The sequence below is a fragment of the Narcine bancroftii genome, chromosome 2 (assembly GCF_036971445.1).
Source record: "Narcine bancroftii isolate sNarBan1 chromosome 2, sNarBan1.hap1, whole genome shotgun sequence".
NCBI lineage: Eukaryota > Metazoa > Chordata > Chondrichthyes > Torpediniformes > Narcinidae > Narcine > Narcine bancroftii.
Window position 1 is genome coordinate 242,889,983 of NC_091470.1, and position 21,032 is coordinate 242,911,014.

At 43.6% G+C, this 21,032-nt stretch overlaps 1 protein-coding gene across 5 annotated transcripts in view; it reads right to left on the reverse strand.

Moving 5' to 3' along the window:
- The window catches only part of amph (amphiphysin), a 202,642-nt gene that overhangs the window by 95,952 nt on the left and 85,658 nt on the right, over positions 1–21,032 (reverse strand). For all 5 annotated transcript variants that reach the window (XR_011352088.1, XM_069920633.1, XM_069920635.1 and 2 more), the window contains exons 9-10: positions 3,453–3,535; positions 622–772 (exon numbers count right to left, since the gene is read on the reverse strand). Coding sequence is in view for 4 of the 5 variants with exons in the window: in XM_069920633.1 (XP_069776734.1) it covers positions 622–772; positions 3,453–3,535 (234 nt within the window). In the remaining variant the exon portion in view is untranslated. The remainder of the gene's footprint in view (positions 1–621; positions 773–3,452; positions 3,536–21,032) is intronic.

Consider the following 21,032-nt stretch of genomic DNA (forward strand, 5'->3'; position numbering starts at 1 on the left):
TCTTAAAATCTATTTTTCCCTGGCACTTTCTTATTCTGCCAATCAGATAGATGCAATGCTGCTCCCATTTCCCAGACTTCACCTGGAACTGGCACCTGTATGCAGTCATGAGGGTGCAACTACTCCTACTGAGGCAGAGTGGTAGGTCTCATACACCACAGAGACATTGTTACTTACACCCAATGAAGGAGAATCAGGTAGCAGGAGTTGATATTGATATAACTGCTCCATAAACCAGCATAGATTTCATAGACCAAATGGCCTCCTTTGCTATTGTAAGAAGGCCTGGATTAGGGGCCGAATCAAATGCTTTCAGCTCCCAGCCTGGTGTCGCAGAATAGGAGTGCCCAAAATGTGGTAAACAGGAACAAGTGTTGCCATGTGTCCTTGAAAACATTCACATCCTGAGCACTCACCTCACAGACTGTGAACTGCTGCTATCATTTTGCTTTCTTTTACCTCATTTGTTCCACCTGTACGCCATGTGCCTTAAAAACATTTCCCACTGTCTCAGCCTGCTTGAAGAAATGTATCGAAGAAAATATTCAGTCTGTGTTGCTAAATGGAAACCGATATCCGGAACTGAACAACGGCATGATTGTAATTTTGTTGAACTGTTACCTGAGATGGCGACTTGGGGCGAGTTAGAGTGTGAGCTGGAGAGGTTGCCACAGGTACCAATGTATGGTTTGGGCTGGTTATGGGACTGCCAGGTGGAGATAGCTCTTCTGGTGGTGTCGGGGTCTTGGAAATTCTCAGTGGCCCAGAGTCACTGTAACAGGGAAGAAGATTACACAGCCATAAATTAGCGTGTGATGCTGTGAGAGGAAACAACACAGTACAATTGTGTCCAATCATAAATCCACCCTATTGATATTTTTTTTCAATCATCAATCTGATACAGTCACACAAGCTTCTAGGATTTTCATTATTAGATGAATATTATTCAGGTAAATCTACATTTCTGCTTTTCTGGCCTATCTCACATTGCAAAGATTAAATGCTGCAGCTACAAATGAGTTATGTATTGAACACATCCATAATCCAGCATTGTTTGCACACCATTTACCCCAATTATGGCCAGAACACAGATCTAGTGACAAATCTTTCATATTTTAAAATCTTTTCAATCTCAGGATTGTTCTTTTTGTTAATTCTATCAAGGGGAAAGAGCATTTATTTGATACTTCCAACAATGAAAAACATGCCACGATGCTTCACAGGCAGATTAACAAATGAAATTTAACACCAAACTCTGTAAGGAGATATCAGCACAGATGGCCAAGAACATTCTCACATAAGTAGGTTTTAATGAGAAAGGGAACGAGACAGACATTTAAAGGTGGAATTCAAAAGCCTTATTCTGTTGCAGCCAATGGAGGAACAATGGAATTTCTGGGGTAACAAGGAACAACAAAGCTAAGACATGGGATTTTATAGAGACAGAGGATTTTACAAAGCGAACAAAGAGCAAGGGAGTGGAAGGAATTTGTTAGTTTAAAATGATGGTGTAAACCAATGTGATGAGGGTGGGGTGATGGGAGAAAGATTTTAAATTAGAATACAGGCAGCCGAGATCAGACCTCATTTTTACAGAGAAGAATGAAGACTGACCAGAAGTGTTGTAAAGTAAAACGTCTGGTATCTGGCACCTATGGGGTTTGGTAGATGGCGGATAAGTGTATTTTACTCTTACAATGCTTAACTAATACACCTGCATTAAGAATATACAGTTTAAAAAATACTATATTGTACTTACACTGAACAAACTTAAGTTGCTTGAATATATAAACCTTAAAGCATTTAACTTTATTTTCAGACACATTCTTTGAAAACATTTAACCGCCACTGCATCTGCAGGTTCCTTCCCCTCTATAGAACCTCCCGAAAGACAAATACTAACATTATAGATAATTAATCCCCATTCTCCTCAGTTTACAGATAAAGCCTCTGACTGGGGTGACTCTTACTAAACAGGGATAAGGAGACACTTTAAGAGAGTCACCCCAACGACGAGCGGCATCAACCAACTCTTCACCCTGGGCGATGCCATTGCCATTTCACACAACTTTATTCAAAGCACAACCAAGGCTCTCTGCTGGCTGAATATTTGTTCGCCAAAGGTTTATCTGTTACTTCAAAGAACATTTACTTGTAAAATATTAAACTTCTGTATTTTTTACCTATTATTTTATTCTTATTTATTTTAATTTTTAAAATTTATTTTCCTCAATAATTTTTAGCAGTTACTTGAATTCCACATACCAGAGATTTTACTGCATTAGTTAAATTGAAAGAAGACAAAAGCATGGAGGAACTGCTGAAGCATAGCCTGGGTCAGCTGATACATTGGCAGTGGTCATAGCTGACTCAGGTGATTGATCAGAAGCTCATCACAGGGTCAAACTCTCTGGTTCTAAATATCAAACTAGAACACAGACTCATCGTAAAGAAATTTGCTACCCACACAAACTTGATAACTAAATATAAATAAAGATATTTAGATTACATGTGCATTGTATCTAGAGGTGATTGAATTTACAATCAGTGAAGGAACTATTAAACATGCATTATGTTTACCAGCTGGTACTAATCTTGCTTTATCTTAGTTTTTGACTGAAAGCCAAGATCTAAGCCTTCTTAGCAGGAATAAAGTCTGCATGATTTGGTGTTCTGAGCCCATAATCATGGTGTTTGGAAGTTAACTACTTCCACTAACAATCGTACTACATCACACACTCCAACCTACCTCCAAATCCTATGTCACAGCAGCAAAAACCAGTGTGAAACATTATCAAATGTTTGATCATATGTAATGATTAATGGACAAAAGCATATATTCTTCATTTTGACATTGGAAAGATCTATCAGAATGGTAAGAATCTTGTACAAACCAGCTTGTTTTCCACACAAATTTAATGAAATAACCAAACAAATATGAAAATATGCCTTTTAGCCATTGAATATGCTCTTTCTACATCCCATCTAATCTAATCTCCTCTACAATCCTGGGCAATTTATCCTATCCTGGACTGTACCCGACTAATTAACTTCTTTTCATAGCCTATCACCATTCTAAACCTTGTCTCTATCTCATCCCCTTCTATACATCCCCTGAATCTTCAGTGACACGGTCTCTGCATGACCCATTTAATCATCTTTTCCCAACATATATATACATGATCATGAACTTAGTCAGATCCACTTCATCTCTTTTCACAGTCCTTGCACAGTATTCTACCATGAGTTGAGGTTTTCTGCATCCATTCTTCAATCAAAACCAGGAGTTGCTACAACCTATGTCAGAGCCTGAAACAGTCTTGCAGCAAATGGATTAAGTTAAAAACACCCTTCTTGAGATTTGCTGTGCAGGGACCCCAAATGCAAAAGTCTGCATGTTCAGCAAGTTTCTCAAAAAGGGTATTGATTTGAATTTTCATCAGATGCTATACCTGGGTGCACCTTGGATTGTGAAGGCTTTGTCGGCATGCTGTTCTCCAAGCTTACTCATTATTTCATACAGTTTATGACAAAGCTGAAAAACAAAAAGAAGAAGAATGGGCAATGTTGCAGCCAAATAACAAATAAGATGATAAGGAGAGGATTTTTTTCACACCATCAAAAATATTTTTAAAAATATGCAAAACTGCAAAAGATGAAATGCTTACTCTACAGAGACCATTCTGCATTTAGTTAATAAAATGCAAAGGCCATCAATATTATCAAGGAACAATTGTTTGAAACTATTTCATACAGGATAAGGGAATATAGGCTATAAGTCAAAGTGCATCGAGTGACATAAGAGCATTTTTGGGCACAGAATTCAACAGCTCTGTGAATCACACAGGCTGGAAATCAGACAAACTCACCTCTACAACAAAGTCCTCAATCGACTCCATACTTTTAAAATTGTAATTGTCTCCTCTGAGGAAAGGGCATCATGTGGAATGTCTGTATTTTATGCCCTGTCCTAAGTTCACACAGTGCTATTGGGTAGTGAATCCCTGGATTTTGACCCTGAAATGAAGAACGTACAAATTCGGACCGGCAGTCAGCTGCCCAGACCCTCTCACCTGCTCTGCATTTAATACAATCTCTGATGTGACATAATCTCAACTCTGTAATTTCATTCATCCACGGCAACCCTTCCTACTCTTGCTTCCATTACTCTTTGAGGAGGAGAGCTCCAACAACTTACAACCTCCCCAGAGGGGAAAGAAAAGATTCAGAAAGCCAACTCCCCATATCCATCCTATCAAGACTATTCACGATCTTGCAAGATTTAATCAGAACCCTCCCTATTCAAGAGGCACACAAGGAGTTAACTGACTGATCCAACATTACCACAAATCAATGCAAGAAAGTAAAACTGGGAGTATGCGGGTGAGAAGCAAATTCAAATATACATTAAGAAGTTATCTGCTCTTGGTTGTGAATTGTCAGAATAATGTCTAAGCCAGATAGATATTGGGAAATCACTGTGGAAATTATGATATTTATATGAGGTGTAGATTACTGTATAACTGTGAATTTTACTCTGGACTCAATGTGGGCAAAAAATTCAGGAAAGGGTTTTTAATGAAAATTTGGGTCACTTTAGAGCTTGAACCCTTGCAAGGCCAAGCGGTCTGGAGGTATCATGACTTGATTCGTATCCCTGTCAGAGGGCAGAGGCCTGTAGAAACTGTTTTAATGTCCACTCTGCAGGCAATGCTCACAGTGCTTCCTTTCCAACATAACCATCCGTGCCAAATTGCCTTGAAGGCAAGGATAAATTATATCTCTGGATCCAAAATAATCATGAACTGCAGAAGAATAAAGGAAGCAAAGAGTGGAATCATAGAGCCATTGAAACAAACAGCACAGGAGCAGGCCCTTATGACCTACCTCATTCATACTAATTACATTTGCCTGGATTTCCTCTGCAAATATCTGTCAAAATGCCTTTAAATATTGTTATAGTATCTGCCTCCACCACCTCTTCTCGCCAATCATTTCAAATATTCACTACCTTCTGTGTGAAATATTTACTCTTTAGATTACCTTTAAATTTTTCTCCTCTCCTTGATTGGATCCATTCCAATTTGTCTATCACAGCAACAGGTCAATAGCAAATGCCACATCACTGACTCTATACAAAACCCTGGAACACTTTGACAGCATAGCTGCATACATCAGGATGCTCTTTATAACTACAGTTCAGCATTCAACATCATCATCATAACTGATCAGCAAACTCCAAGACTGGGGTTTCCATACCCAACTGCATAATTGGATCCTAGATTTCCTCACCTCCAGACCTCAATCAGTGTGGGTTGGCAAGAACATCTCCTTCATAATCTCTTTCAGCACCACAGGGCTGCATTCTTAGAACCCTGCTCTACTCTCTTTACACCTACAAATCTCTGGCTCGGTCATGACAACCACACTATCTATAAATTCACTGATGATATCACAATAGTAGGTTGTATAAAAAGGGACACTGAGTCAACATACAGTCAGGAGATTGAAAACTTGGGTAAATGGTGTACTAATAACAACCTCTCACTTAATGTCACCAAAACCAAGGAGCTGATTGTGGACTTTAGGAAGGGAAATCCAGAGGTGTATGATCCAGTGACCATTGGGGGATCAGAGATGGAGAAGATGACCAAATTTAAATTTCAAGGAGTCACCATCTCGGAGGACCTTTTCTGGACCCAACACTCTAATGTCATTATGGAGAAAGCACATCAGTGACTCTACTTCCTCAGGAGTTTTTGGAGTTTCAGTATGAGAAAATCTTGGAAAATTTCTACAGATGTGTAGTGGAAAGTGTGCTCCTTTATTTGTAGTGTGACAGAATATAGATATGTTTTTTGGGAGATAAATTGGGGCAGGTTTTTTAGTGTAGGTCACATACAAACACTTTAAAACAGATTTTATTTAAAATACTGGAATTCTGCTCATGCTAGACATGTCGGGCCATCAGCTTTTGCAAAAGCTTTGGAGAGTTCCCAAGAGACTTCACTAATGGATTGTTGTTAACAAAAAGGCAACAGATGAAAGAAGAACTGGAACAGGACAAGCTGGCAAGCTTGTGGAAAACCCCATTTGAAAGACGGGTTGTGAGTGCTTAGTTCAGCCTGGTCAGTAGGGAGAGGAGAGGAGAGGAGAGGAGAGGAGAGGAGAGGAGAGGAGAGGAGAGGAGAGGAGAGGAAAAGGACAGAAAAGAAAAGAGTCCGGGGCAGGTAAGAAAACGTTTTAAAAAGTCTCTTACCAGGGTCTGCGGGGAGGAGTCGGCGTCGGAGGCGGCCATTGGTCGAGCCAGCGTACAGGAGAGTGTGACGGGAAGGTAAGGTCTTTTTAAAGACTCTTACTGGGGACAGAGCTTAGCAGTAGGGAGAGGAGAGGAGAGGAGAGGAGAGGAGAGGAGAGGAGAGGAGAGGAGAGGAGAGGAGAGGAGAGGAGAGGAGAGGAGAGGAGAGGAGAGGAGAAGGACAGAAAAGAAAAGAGTCCAGGGCAGGTAAGAAAACTTTTTAAAAAGTCTCTTACCAGGGTCTGCGGGGAGGAGTCGGCGTCGGAGGCGGCCATTGGTCGAGCCAGCGTACAGGAGAGTGTGACGGGAAGGTAAGGTCTTTTTAAAGACTCTTACTGGGGACAGAGCTTAGCAGTAGGGAGAGGAGAGGAGAGGAGAGGAGAGGAGAGGAGAGGAGAGGAGAGGAGAGGAGAGGAGAGGAGAGGAGAAGGACAGAAAAGAAAAGAGTCCGGGGCAGGTAAGAAAACTTTTTAAAAAGTCTCTTACCAGGGTCTGCGGGGAGGAGTCGGCGTCGGAGGCGGCCATTGGTCGAGCCAGCGTACAGGAGAGTGTGAAGGGGTTAATTGGTAAAAGGCCAATAAATAAGAGGGACAGCGAGCGGCCCAGCGAGTGAGTGGCCCAGCGAGTGAGTGGCCCAGTGAAGGAGTGGGACTTCCAGGCTTTGGCTCATCAGGCTTCGGCGAAAGCAGGCGGAGAGAAAGCTAAGATAGTCTTCATTACTTCTTCATTGGGGTAAGGGATGAGTGTTAAGGCTGTGTGTTGTCGGGAGTGCCGGATGTGGGAGGTCCTGGAGTCTTCCAGACTCCCGGATGTCCATATCTGCACTAGGTGTGTCGAGCTGCAGATTGTCAGGGACCGTGTTAGGGAACTAGAGCTGCAGCTCGATGACCTCAGGCTGGTTAGGGAAACAGAGGTAGTCATAGACAGGAGTTACAGCCAGGTGGTCACGCCAGGGCCACGGGAGGATGAAAGGTGGGTAACTGTTAGGAGAGGGACAAAAGAACGTAAGGTGCCAGAGACGAGCCCTGTGAATGTAACCCTCAGCAATAAGTACGCCTCTTTGAGCACTGTTGAGGGGGACATCAAGGTTGGGGGGAGTGACAGTGGCTGTGCCTCCGGCACGAGGTCGGCCCCTGTAGCTCAGAAAGGGAGGGAAAGGAAGAGGAGGGCAATTGTGGTAGGAGACTCCATAGTTAAGAGGACGGATAGGGGATTCTGCGGACGCAGCAAAGAGAACCGGATGGTGGTTTGCCTCCCTGGTGCCAGGGTCCGAGATGTTGCAGCTCGTGTCCCAGATATCCTAAAGTGGGAGGGACAGGAGCCAGAGGTCGTGGTACATGTAGGTACCAATGACATAGGGAGAATTAGAGAAGAGGTCCTAAAAAGTGAGTACAGGCAGTTGGGTAGGGAGTTAAAAAGAAGGACCGCAAAGGGGGTAATCTCTGGATTACTCCCTGTGCCACGTGACAGTGTGAATAGAAATAGAATGAGGTGGAGGATTAACACGTGGCTGAAGGGGTGGAGTAAGGGGCAGGGTTTTAAGTTTCTGGATAACTGGGACCTTTTTTGGGGGAGATGTGACCTGTACAGTAAGGACGGGTTACACTTAAATCCCAGGGGGACCAGAATCCTGGCAGAGGTATTTGCTAGGGCTACTCAGGATCCTTTAAACTAGAATGGTTGGGGGGAGGGAACAAAATAGTACAGAGCAGTAAGGAGAAGGTTAGAATGCAAACAATGAAAGTTTGTAGTAAGTATTTGAATATGGATGGACAGGTGATAGAGAAGGGAAATGCTCTGGAAGAAGATGAAGGGCAATTGGCAGGAAAAGTAAATAATGTTGTTCTTAAAGATGAGGGAAAACAGGGATTAAAAAATGGGAAATCCCTGAAATTCATATATTTTAATGCCAGGAGGATTGTAAAAAAGGTGGATGAGCTGAAGGTGTGGATTGATACTTGGAAGTATGATGTGGTAGCGATTAGTGAGACATGGTTGCAGGAGGGATGTGATTGGCAACTGAATATCCCTGGGTTTCATTGTTTTAGGTGTGATAGAGTTGGAGGGGCAAGAGGAGGTGGGGTTGCATTGCTTGTCAGGGAAAATATTACAGCGGTGCCTAGGAAGGATAGATTAGAGGGCACATCCACAGAGGCTATTTGGGTGGAACTGAGGAGTAGGAAAGGAGAGGTTACACTTGTAGGGGTGTATTATAGACCACCCGGAGGGGACCGAGACCTAGAGGAGCAAATCTGTAGGGAGATAGTAGATATTTGTGATAAGCACAGGGTTGTAATTATGGGAGATTTTAATTTTCCACATATAGATTGGGAAACACATTCCGTGAAAGGAATGGATGGGTTAGAGTTTGTGAAATGTGTGCAAGATAGTTTTTTACAACAATATGTAGAGGTGCCGACCAGAGAAGGAGCAGTGTTAGATCTACTGTTGGCAAATGGGATGGGTCAAGTGACGGAGGTTAGTGTTGGCGAGCACTTCGGGTCCAGTGATCATAATGCCATCAGCTTCAATGTCATTATGGAAAGAGAGAAATCAGGGCCAAGGATTGAGGTTTTTGATTGGGGAAAAGCTAGATTTGAGGAGATGCGAAAGGACTTGCAGGGTGTGCATTGGGACAATTTGTTTTATGGGCAGGATGTAGTAGAGAGATGGAAGTCTTTTAAAGATCAGATTTTGAGAGTGCAAAAGCTTTATGTTCCTGTTAGGTTAAAAGGAGGGGCAAAAGGTTTGAGAGAGCCGTGGTTTTCAAGGAATATTGGAAACTTGGTTCGAAGAAAAAGGGAGGCGTACATTAGATATAAGAAGCATGGAGTTAAGGAGATGTTTGAAAGATACATTGAATGTAAGAGGAATCTTAAGAGAGGAATTAGGAAAGCTAAAAGAAGGTACGAGAAAACTATGGCAAGCAGGGTGAAAACTAATCCAAAAGAGTTCTACAAATATGTTAATGGTAAGAGGAAAGCTAGAGACAAAATTGGTCCCTTAGAAAATCAGAGTGGAAAACTGTGTGTGGAACCTAGAGAAATGGGGGAGATATTGAACAGTTTCTTTTCTTCGGTATTCACTAAGGAGAAGGATATTGGGAGATGTGGGATAAAAAAAGCAAATTGGGTAAATATGGGGAATATAGAGATTACAAAAGGTGTAGTTTTAAGGCTTTTGAAGAATATAAAGGTGGATAAGTCTCCGGGACCAGACGGGATCTTCCCCAGGACATTGAGAGAAGTGAAGGAGGAAATAGCAGAGGCTCTGGCGGTAATTTTTCAAATGTCATTAGATATGGGGATAGTGCCGGAGGATTGCCGCATTGCGCATGTGGTTCCGTTATTTAAAAAGGGTTCAAGGAGGAAGCCTGGCAACTATCGGCCTGTAAGTTTGACGTCTATGGTAGGTAAATTAATGGAGAAAATTCTTAGAGATAGTACTTATAAACATCTGGATAGACAGGGTCTGATCAGGAGCACTCAACATGGATTTGTGGGAGGAAGGTCATGTTTGACCAATCTGATTGAATTTTTTGAAGAGGTGACTAGAAATGTGGATGAGGGTAGCGCAGTGGATGTTGTCTATATGGACTTCAGTAAGGCCTTCGATAAGGTACCACATGGAAGGTTAGTTAGGAAGGTGCAGTCTTTAGGTATAAATTTTGAGATAGTCAAATGGATTGAACATTGGCTGAAAGGGAGAGGCCAGAGAGTGGTAGTGGATAATTGTCTGTCAGGTTGGAGGCCGGTGACCAGTGGTGTGCCTCAAGGATCTGTATTGGGCCCATTGTTGTTCGTTATATACATTAATGATCTAGATGATGGGGTGGTGAATTGGATTAGTAAATATGCAGACGATACTAAGATAGGTGGAATAGTGGATAATGAAGAAGGTTTTCAAGGATTGCAGAGGGATTTGGGCTGCTTAGAAAAGTGGGCTGAAAAATGGCAGATGGAATTTAATGCTGATAAGTGTGAGGTGCTTCATTTTGGTAAGAAGAATCAGAATAGGACATATGTGGTAAATGGGAGAGCATTGAGGAATACAGAAGAGCAGAAAGATTTAAGAGTGACGGTACATCGTTCCCTGAAGGTAGAAACTCACGTGAATAGGGTGGTGAAGAAGGCTTTTAGTATGCTGGCCTTTATCAATCATTGCATGGAATATAGGAGTTGGGAGGTGATGTTGAGATTGTATAAGAAGTTGGTGCGGCCTAATTTGGAGTTCTGTGTGCAGTTCTGGTCGCCTAATTATAGGAAGGATATAAACAGAGTGGAGAGAGTGCAGAGAAGGTTTACCAGAATGTTGCCTGGGTTTAAGCATCTGGAGTATGGGGAGAGATTGGACAGATTGGGTCTTTATTCTTTGGAGCGTAGAAGGTTGAGAGGGGATTTGATAGAAGTATTTAAGATTATGAAAGGGATAGACAGAATGGATGTGGATAGACTATTTCCGTTAAGAGGAGGAAAGTTTAAAACAAGAGGACATGAGTTAAGAATTAAGGGGCAGAGGTTTAGAGGTAACATGAGGGGGAACTTCTTTACTCAGAGAGTGGTAGCTGTGTGGAATGATCTTCCGGGAGAAATAGTGGCGGCGGAGTCAATTGTATTATTTAAGAAAAGGTTGGACAGGTATATGGATGAGAAGAAGATGGAGGGTTATGGGCATTGTGCAGGGAGGTGGGATTAGAAAGGGGTGTTTGGTTCGGTGCGGACTAGAAGGGCCTAATGGCCTGTTTCCGTGCTGTAATTGTTATTATTAAAGCCCTTGTGGTTCATGCAAGAGGAGAGGACTGGCTGTCTGATGTTTCACTTGGAATAAGAGAAATAAAAAGGTACTCTGTGGTGACCTGAAAGAAATAAGTTATCATCTGGAGAATCCTGAGGGGGCAAGTTTCTTCAGCAAGAACTGAAGTGGCTGATTAAAAAAGGAATCAGTTGTGGGCATCAGCGAACAACTAATCTCTCTCTGAAAACCGACAAGAACCTTCCTGAGCAGTAACCATTTACCTTTCAAGCACCAAAGCCTGGTGAAATTCATAAATGTTAAATTCTGTGCACAATATAAGAATTGCCCGATACCAGTGAACTTGGAGGAAAGGGAAGTGAGATTGGACTGTGAATCAAATAACTTTTCTGAACTTACACACACATTACATACACGTGCGCTTAGAATTAGAAGGGGGTTAAGTTAGGTTAGTTAAGTCAATAGTGATAAGTTAAAATGTGATTCTGTTTTCATGTTTAAGGATAATTAAAAGCAACTTTTGTTTAAGTAACCATTTGTCTTGGTGAATATCTTTTGCTGCTGGGTTTTGGGCTCGTAACAGTACTTTCCTCTATACCCCTTACTCTGCATTTTATTATTCACTGTAACACTATTCCCTGTACATTTCTTTTACAATTGCATTGCCTACTGTACTTAACCATGGGTTTGACTTGCCTGAATATCACACAAAATAAAGTTTTTCACTATACCTTGGTTGGTGTAACAATAAACAATTCAATCAATATTCCTCTGTGGTTTATTTTAAAATCCTGTGACTGTGGGGGCTGGAACCAAGATGGCGGCACCTATGATCGGTAGCTGCCATGAGGAGTTGCAGTCTCTGGAGAAGCAGAGGACTGGTGCAGGGCACCAGAAATTGGTGAGGACACCTTCCATTTGCAAAGGAAAAGCAGAAGAGATGACCCAACAGTACAGTGACCATGGCAGCAGAGCAATGAGGGGCTCTGAGGTAGAAGAACTCACATGCAGCAGGTTGTTGGTGACTCGAGCTGAGGAACTCATGCAGAATGTGGTCTGCTGGCAACTGTGGTCAAGGAGCTGGAACCAGCTGAGGACTGCTGGAGACTGGCTCAAGACTGCCTAAACCGGGATGTGAGATGGTGCTGGAGGCTTCCTGATTGTGTCTGAGGTCTGCATCTGGAGCTCAGCTTGTTGATGGTTTGGACTGAAAGCTCTCTGGTTGTGGAGGATGCAGGAGTGCTGGAGGTGAATCCATAGACACTCAGTGACTCTGGGAGGATTCTCTTTTGCTTCTCTTTCTCTGGCTGTAAGGGATGCTGGATAAGTTTTGCTGATAGCAAATCTTCGTCTGCCTTAAAATAGGCTAAAGGGAATTTTGTGAAATATCACATTTTCCATTTTATTATATGACAATAAAATAGTCTTGAATTTCAGAAGCAGTGAGAGGGTAAACCAAGTACGACTGACGTATTATACCAGTGGTTTTCAAACTGTTCCCTTAAAATCACATTCCATCCTAAGCAATCCCTATGCCGTAATTGTTCTGTGATTAGTAAGGGGTGGCTTAAGGTGGGATGTGAGTGGGAAGGGAAGGTTGAGAATCACTGCTCCAGACCCAATTGTTACTGAAATATTTTGCTTGAGAAAAATGGTCATTGGCCCATTTCCTTTACAGACCTGAAACTGTGCACATAATAAGTCAATTAGGTACGATTAAAACAGTGGTTTTCAATCTTTTTCTTTCCACCCACATTCCACCTTAAGCAATCCCTTACTAATCACAGAGCAACTATGGCATGGGGAATACTAAAAGTGGTATGTGAGTTTAGGGAGGCAGTTTGAAAACCACTGTATTAGAATAACATCAGGTTGACTCATCTACTTGAGCTTTCTAAGGACGTGATTGGTAGAATAGATGAGGGGGAAACCAGTGAATGTGGTATATTTGGATTTTTGGAAGGGGTTTAATACAGTCCTAAACAGATAGATGGCCAAGAAGGCTAGGTATACAGTGTGATGTACTGACATTGATTGAGAATTGGTTATTTGATTGAAAATAAAGAGTGGGAATCAAGTGAACCTTTTCTGGTTGGCAGGCTTTGACCAGTAAAACTAATACAATTCTAATATGGCTTGACAGGCTACATGAAGGGAGATGTTTTCCTGATGGATGAGTCTTGAACTAGGGACCTCAGTCTCAGAACAAGAGGTAATCCATTTAAAAGAAAGACAAGGAAGAACTTGGAGGGCGATATATATTTGGAAATCTCTACCCAGAGAGTTGTGGAGGCCCAATCATTGTGTGCATCCACAGCACAGATGAGTGAATTTGCAGGGAATTGACTCATTTTGGAATAGTGTTGAAAGTGGCACTGAGATGGGAGGGGAGCCATAATCTTGATGAATAGTGGAGCAGGTTCAAAAGGGACAGATGGCTAACTCCCACTGCTGTTTTAAATATGCTTAAGAAATAAGTATTGTCAAAGTTCTGCTTTTGCTTTCTATCTAGACATTTATATTAATGCATGCTCATGAACCTTGGAACAAGAGGGTTACGTGCAAGGGTCAAGGGTTTGTAGTAGGCGGGGAGAGTCCAAAGTGAGATCTAGTGCTGGAGAAATGTAGGTAGGGGGTAATGAATGTTCATTAGAAATAGGCTGCATCACATTGAAGATTCTTTACTTTTTTTAAAAAAAGGTCTATTTTTGAAAGCTCAGAAGTTTACCCCATGGACATTCATCAGCATTACCAAAGATTTTTGCAAAGCATTTGTTACAACCATCTTCATTTGTATTCAGCAAGTTGATGATCCAGGAAGATGCCCACTACCAATGTCTTAGGGAATGTTATTGACAGGAAACAACTGGACCAGTTGTATATATTCCAGCTGGGAGAGCAGGCCAGAGGTTAGAAAACTCTGACAAGTGATATCACAAGGCCTTTCTACCATCTACAAGACACAAGTCAGGAGCATGATGGAAGACTCGCCACTTGCCTGGATGAGCGCAGCTCCATCAACTCTTTAAAAGCTCAATATGGTCTCTTCGACAGAGCCACCCAAACTGGCAACTGTTACCACCTAGAAGGACAAGGGCAATTGGTTCACCATCTGCAAGTTGCCCACTTAATCAAAGATAATCCTGACTTGGAAATATGACACGTATATAGCACCATTTCATCTTTATCGTGTCTAACTCCTGGAACTCACGAACCATGCATACTGCAGTTTCTTAAGGCAATGAACGTTGGTCTTGCCAGTTAGTTCACATCTCATAAAATAGTTTTAAAAATTGTTTTGAACTGATACAGAACCAGTCAATGAAAGGCTGTCTCAAGTTATTCTGAGGCACATAATGACCAGGTGAATAAATGAAGCATTATTTTGGGCATAATTGATGATTATGAATATACCAATTAAGAGCAGAACATTGAGGTCCTTGAGACAGCTGCACCATTCAATACAAGGTGGGCATACAAATGATACAGTGCTTACAGCACTGAATCAATAACCCAGAGGCCTGAATTGCTAATCCAGAAAACAGAATACATGTCCCTTCAGAATAGCAGAGGGAAGGGAAAAAAAATACTAGTCTTCACAACTTCTGCATTCTTTTGTCCACATTCTCACTCTCTAAATGCTCCCATTCAGTGATTGAATGACTAACCTTACATTGACAATCACACTGGTTTTACCAAATCAGGGACACCCCGGGACACCCCCCCACCACATTCCCTGCAGTTTAACGAGCTTCATTTGTCACTGCAAATGAAAGACATGCTGGAAATCTAAAAGAAAAATCAGAAAATGTTGGAAATATTCAGCAGGTCAGGTCACATATGTGGGAAGAGAAACAGAATCAAACACTTCAGGTCAGAGACACTTCATTAGAACGCTCTCTGTCTCAGGAGATCAATGAGCTGCCTAACATCTATTACGTTCCCACTGACTCCAACAGATATCTTGTTCAATATTAATTTCACCCTGTCTCCTGTAAGGATTCCATTCTCTCAGTTCCTCCATCTCCAATGTATTTGCTCCAATGATGAGACTTCCCACACAGGTGTTATCTTTCTTTTTGAACTCCAGCTTCCCCTCTGCATCCATCTCATCCACTTCCTGGGCTTCTGCTCTTACTGCCTTTCCTCAGAGATTAATTAAGCACCAAGTTCCCCAAGTCCTCACTCTCCACCCCACCATTCTCTACAATTTCAACCTTCAAAGAAATCCATTGCCAGACATATCTTCCCCCTTTGCTCCCCTTCCATCATTTCTCAATGTAACTCCCTGGTCAACACATCCATTTCCACTAAAAGCCCCCCCTTTACTCCATTTCACTTGCAACTGCATGCAATGTGCACATGTCCTTTCACCTCTTTCCTTCCCACCATCCAGGGTCCTAAAACAATTTTTCCAGGTGAAGCAGTGATTTACTCCCACTTCTTCCAATCTCGTGTACAGCCTTCAGTAGTCACAATGTGATGCTCTCCATATTGGGGAGACCAAACGCAGATTGGATGATCACTTTGTGAAACACTCAAATTCAGACTGTGGGGACGATCCTGAACTTCCAGTGCCTTTCACTTAAATTCTCCATGTCACTGTGAACCATAGGTCTGTGGCCTCCTGTATTGTCACAAGCCAAACACTAGCTTGAGGAGCTGCTCTCCATTTTTCATCTGGGTATTTTGTGGCCTTCTGGGCAATATGAAATCTACAACATTTGGTCCCCATCAATATGATTCATATTTATTGGTCATTATCTGTAATACTGGCTCAGTATTTTCCCTCCTTTTTCCCAATTGGGAAAAGGATGACACACCCTGTCTGACCTGCAAAGCTTGTCTTCCCATTCTGCATTTCACAGCTTCTACATTTGTCTATATTCTACATCCTGACTGCTCACATTCATTCATCTACCAGATATCTGTTTACTGCTTATCCCCATGGTTACTGTGATTTTGCCCTTCAGACATATTCCTCCTGCCCACCCTCCTTGCAGCTTTACAAACTTTCTTTTTCTCCTTTCCATTCCAATAAAAGATCTTTGAACTGAAGCGTAAGCTCTGTTTCTCTTCCTATGGATGGTGTCTGACCTGCTGAGTATTTCCGTAATTTTCTGTTTTAGATATCCAGCTTCTGCAGTTTCTTTGATTTTGGGAGTCCAAAGAATTCCTCTGAAAGAAAAATAAAATCAACTCAGCTAATTTTAAAAGCTGGATGGCTTATTTTTAAACAATGACCCTGGGATCTTGATTCTCTCACTGGAGAAAACATCTTTTCCACATCCATCCTGTCAAAGCCCATGAAGCTCACATACGTTTCAGTCATGTCCTGAATCACTCCTGGAATTCCTGCCAGCTGATCCACTCCAGCCTTTTCCACCATTTCCATTCTGCTAGATTTGTTGATCAATTCCAGAATTTTCTGCTTTTGATTTCAGTAAATAAGTTAAACCAAAAGCTTCATGGTACTCCTAACTTTTTGCTTAAATTTTAACTTTAGACATACAGCAAAGTAACAGGCCATTTCGGCCCATGTGTCCGTGCTGGCCAATTTACACCCAATTAACCAACACCCCTGGTACGTTTTGAAGGGTGGGAGGAAACCGGAGCCCCCGGGGAAAACCCATGCAGACACAGGGAGAAGGTACAAACTCCTTATAGACAGAGCGGGATTCGAACCCCTATCCCGACAAATGGAATTTAAAAGAGCACAATAAGGGTTTTTCAACTCTATGCAGTTAAGGCAAAAAGGGAAGGCCTGGACAGATACCTCTCACACACTGTATTGCTCCCTCATTACTTCTACAGGTGCTATTGTAGATAAATGGCACATATTAGCAGGTGGGTAAATCATTGGACTGGTACCTACTGACCTGGACTATTGATCAGGATGTGCAAATTTTAAACCCACCAAGACAATTGACATATGTAAATTATATTAATTAATTAAGCTTGGAGTATTAAGTTCTGTTGCCCAATTGTGACCATGAAACTGCTGGATTGTCATTGAAAACTGATCTGGTTCAGAGAGCACAAAATCTACCATTTTTGCTTGACCTGGCCTAAACGTGACCACGGGCTCAGAACACTGCAGTTGAATTTTAACTGGAGCTGAGCTTACCAGCAACATCTGCATCTCCTGAATGAATGATGTATTCTGGATCAATGGAAGTGAAATTTGGGGCAGCTGGCCAAATGTTGCCAGCTTTAAACTTTCAACCTGTCATCTCCAATGGTGCTTATAATTTCTCCCATAATAAAGAGTGTGATACACTGTCAATAACTTCAAAAGACTGGAAGTTACAAGACGAGAGGCTTTTATTCCCCTAATACTGCACCACTCACTAGGTGGTCAGTGGCAGTCTCGGGATCTCCCACGCGCACCAGGTCTTGGAGAGAGACAATGTCCATGTGGTGGGTACACCACATAGGCATATTGGGGGTTGGTGTGGAGAACGGGGACCTTCTCGACCAGTGGGTTGGTCTTATGGCATAACCCATTCCTCTGAAGCAGGACTGGTCCTGGGGATGTCAACCAGGATAGCAGCATGGTCCTCGACATGGACTTCCTGGGGAAGGAAAACATATGTTCATGTGGCGTAGTGCTGGTGGCCATACACAGGAGGGACCTAATCACGTGGAGCACCTCAGATCGACCTCTTGTTAATGGGAAATGGGCAAGCCTTTTGATTTCAGGGCTAGGAGGACTGCCTTCCAAACAGTGGAATTCTCCCTTTCTACCTGCCCTGTGCCAACTTCATGAGCATCTCGTTGCTCATGAAGGAGGACCTCTGGTCGCTGTGGATATAGCTCGGGTACCCAAATAGGATAAAGATGTTGTGCAGTGCCTTTATGACCATGGCTGTGGCCATGTCCGGGCAGGGGATGGCAAATGGGAACTGGGAGTAGTCATCAATGACGTACATATTTCAATTCGAGGAGGCCAGGGGCCCTTTGAAATCCAAGCTTAGGCGTTTGAAGGGGTGGGTAAGTCAGGTGTGACTTGTTGAGCCATTAGAAGTGTGGTTTGCACTCAGCACAGACCTGGTAGTTTATGGTCAGCGTCCTGACATCATCAATGGAATAGGGGAAATTTCGGGCTTTGACAAAGTGAAAAAACCTGGTGACCCCAGGGTAGTAGAGGTCATCGTGGAAGGTTTGGAGTCGGTCAGACAGGGCATCTGGAGGCTCGTTGAGATTCCCAGGTTGATACAAGATGTCATAGTTATAGGTGGAGTTCAATTCTCCACCTCAAAATATTGTCATTCTTGATTTTACCCCGATGCTTATAATTAAACAGAAAAGCGACTGCACGTTGGTCAATCAGCAGGGTAAATTGTTTGACAGCCAGGTAGTGCCTCCAGTGCTGCACTGCCTCAACAATGGCCTGGGCCTCCTTCTCAATGGAGGAGTGCCAATCTCTGGGCCATGGAGGTTGTGGGGGAAAAACGTCATGGGTCTGCCTGCTTGGTTAAGGGTGGTGGCTTGGGCAACATTGGAGGCATCGCTCTCCATCTGGAATGGGGTGGATTCATCCATGGCATGCATTGTAGCCTTGGTGATGTCTCTTTTGTTTGGAGAATTTTTTCTAAGTTTGCTTCATGGTCGTGCAGGTCATGGCCACAGATGGGGAAATGTGGCCTTGAGCCAGTGTTGGTCCCCCATTCGGTCAATTTCACTCTGAAAAACGGAGACTCCTTTGGTAACTCCAAAGGGGACCCATAGAAAGTGGTAGAGGTGGCCGTCCACCTCTGCCAGTTGTGAACTGGCAGTCCAATGGGTGGACAGGGACCTGGTGGTGTGCCAACTTTAGGTCAATGGTGGAGAATACCTGGTAATGGGCAATCTGATTCATCGTGTCGGCAATGCAGGGAAGGAGATATGCATCCAACTGCATGTAGTCAATCACCATGCAGAGATTTCTCCCATTTTTGACCACCACAACCTGGGCTCTCCAAGGACTAGTATTAGGTTCAATGATCCCCTCATCCAGAAGCCATCTCACTTCTGACCTGATGAATGCCCTGTTCCTGTGCTGTATCGCCTGCTCTTAGCAGTGACAGGCTTATAATCAGGGGTGAGATTGTGAACAGGGGTGGGTGAGATATCTGGAGGTTGGACAGCCTACAACTCGGGTGTGGTGAGGAGATCGCGATTTGTCGTTTGGGTACGTGCAGAGGGGAGGGCGGGCAGTTTAAAAATTGATGGTTGAGGACTGTGAGGGGAGATGGGGCCCATCGAATTCCATAGTGATGCTCTTGAGATGGCACTGGAAGTCCAACCCCAATATCACGGACATGCAGAGCTGTGGCATTACAAGCAGCTTAAAGTTTTATACTTCATGCCACGTACAGTCAGTGTCATGACACAGAAGCCGCATATCTCTGCTTAGTGGGTTTGGAGGCCATAGAGATTTTGCAACTCACAAGCCTCACCACAAGTGAATAGTTCTGCATGGTATTGGGGTGTATAAAACTCTCCATGCACCCGCTGTCAAACAGACAGTTGATTAAGTGACCATTTACCATTGACCTCCACGTCCATCATTGGGTGAGCTGGTGAGGTCTCTCCTGGTTGAGTGTGATCGATGGCAATACGATGTTATTGTCTGAGTCGCTGTCCAATCTGGACTGGTAAGATAGCAGTCTCCGATGTGTATGTTCGGGGGTGGAAGTGACGCCAGAAGTGATGCTGACTAAGATGGCTGCTGCTCCCACTACCCACATGTGGTGGTGCTAGGGGAAGGAGAAGGTCCAGATTTACAAACTTTTGCGTAGTATCTCTTCTTCCCACATCCTGAACATTCTGCTTCCTTGGCTGGCAGCACTTCCGGGGGTGCTTCTGTTGGCCGCAGAAGTAGCACCGGTGCTCAGTGGTGGTAGCAGCTGGAGTGGTCGGGGCACCCCTGCACGGCAGTGGCCTGGGACCCCACGCTCCAAGATGGGGCACCCATGTCCCCCACGAGGCGGCTGTGTTGTCAGAGGAGGGCTGCATCCAACAGTTTGGATATTTCGAAGGCCCTCTGCAAGGTCTGTTCTAACAGCCTCTTGTGAATATAATCGGATCGGACTAGCTCGTCTGCATAGACATCAACATGAATGTCCCTGTAACTGCAGGTTTGCCCAAGTTCATGCAGGACCTGAAAGTATTCTTCGAGGGGCTCACCAGGTTGCTGCTTGCAAGTGGCCAGGAGATGTCTCACGTATACCTTGTTTGTCCTAGGCCTGTACCATTTTTGCAGTTTGTTCATTGCCTCTTCATATGTAGTACAGCCCCTGATCACTCTGTAAGTGCGGTGGCTGACCCGCGATTGTAGTAGACACAGCTTACTGCTGTCTGATCCCACAACTTGAATAGAGGCTTGCAGAAAACCATTGAAACAGTGCTACCAGAGCTTGAATCGGTCTGGGGTTATGGGCGATTGCGGATCAAGGTCTAGCTTGTCAGGCCTCCACAACTTATCCATTGCAAAAAAAAAATTAGGGGAATAAAATTGATATGCTGACAATAATTTCAAAAGACTGGAAGCTACCAAACAACAGACTTTTATTTCCATAAGACTGCATGTGCACTCATGTTGCTGGCCCGATTCCAGGTTTGTACTGGAGGAGGGACTTGACCATAACTGCCTTTATTGGGGAAATTCCAAGGGGGAGAAGTCAGCAGGGAGGCGGGCCAGCCACACATACACAATGAGTTTTCATCCTGCCCACTCCCACGTTGTGCCCTGAGGTAGGACTAACAGCTACTGTGACAGAAGTGCCATTGTCAGAGGAGAGCACACCCCAACACTGCCCCTCTGCAGGGACTGGGGAACCCCAACATTGGCCCCTCTGCAGGGACTGGGGAACCCCAACATTGGCCCCTCTGCAGAGACAGGATGGACCCCCACACCAGCCCCTCTGCAGAGACAGGATGGACCCCCACACCGGGCCCTCTGCAGGGAAAGGGGGACCCCCCCACACTGGCCCCTCTG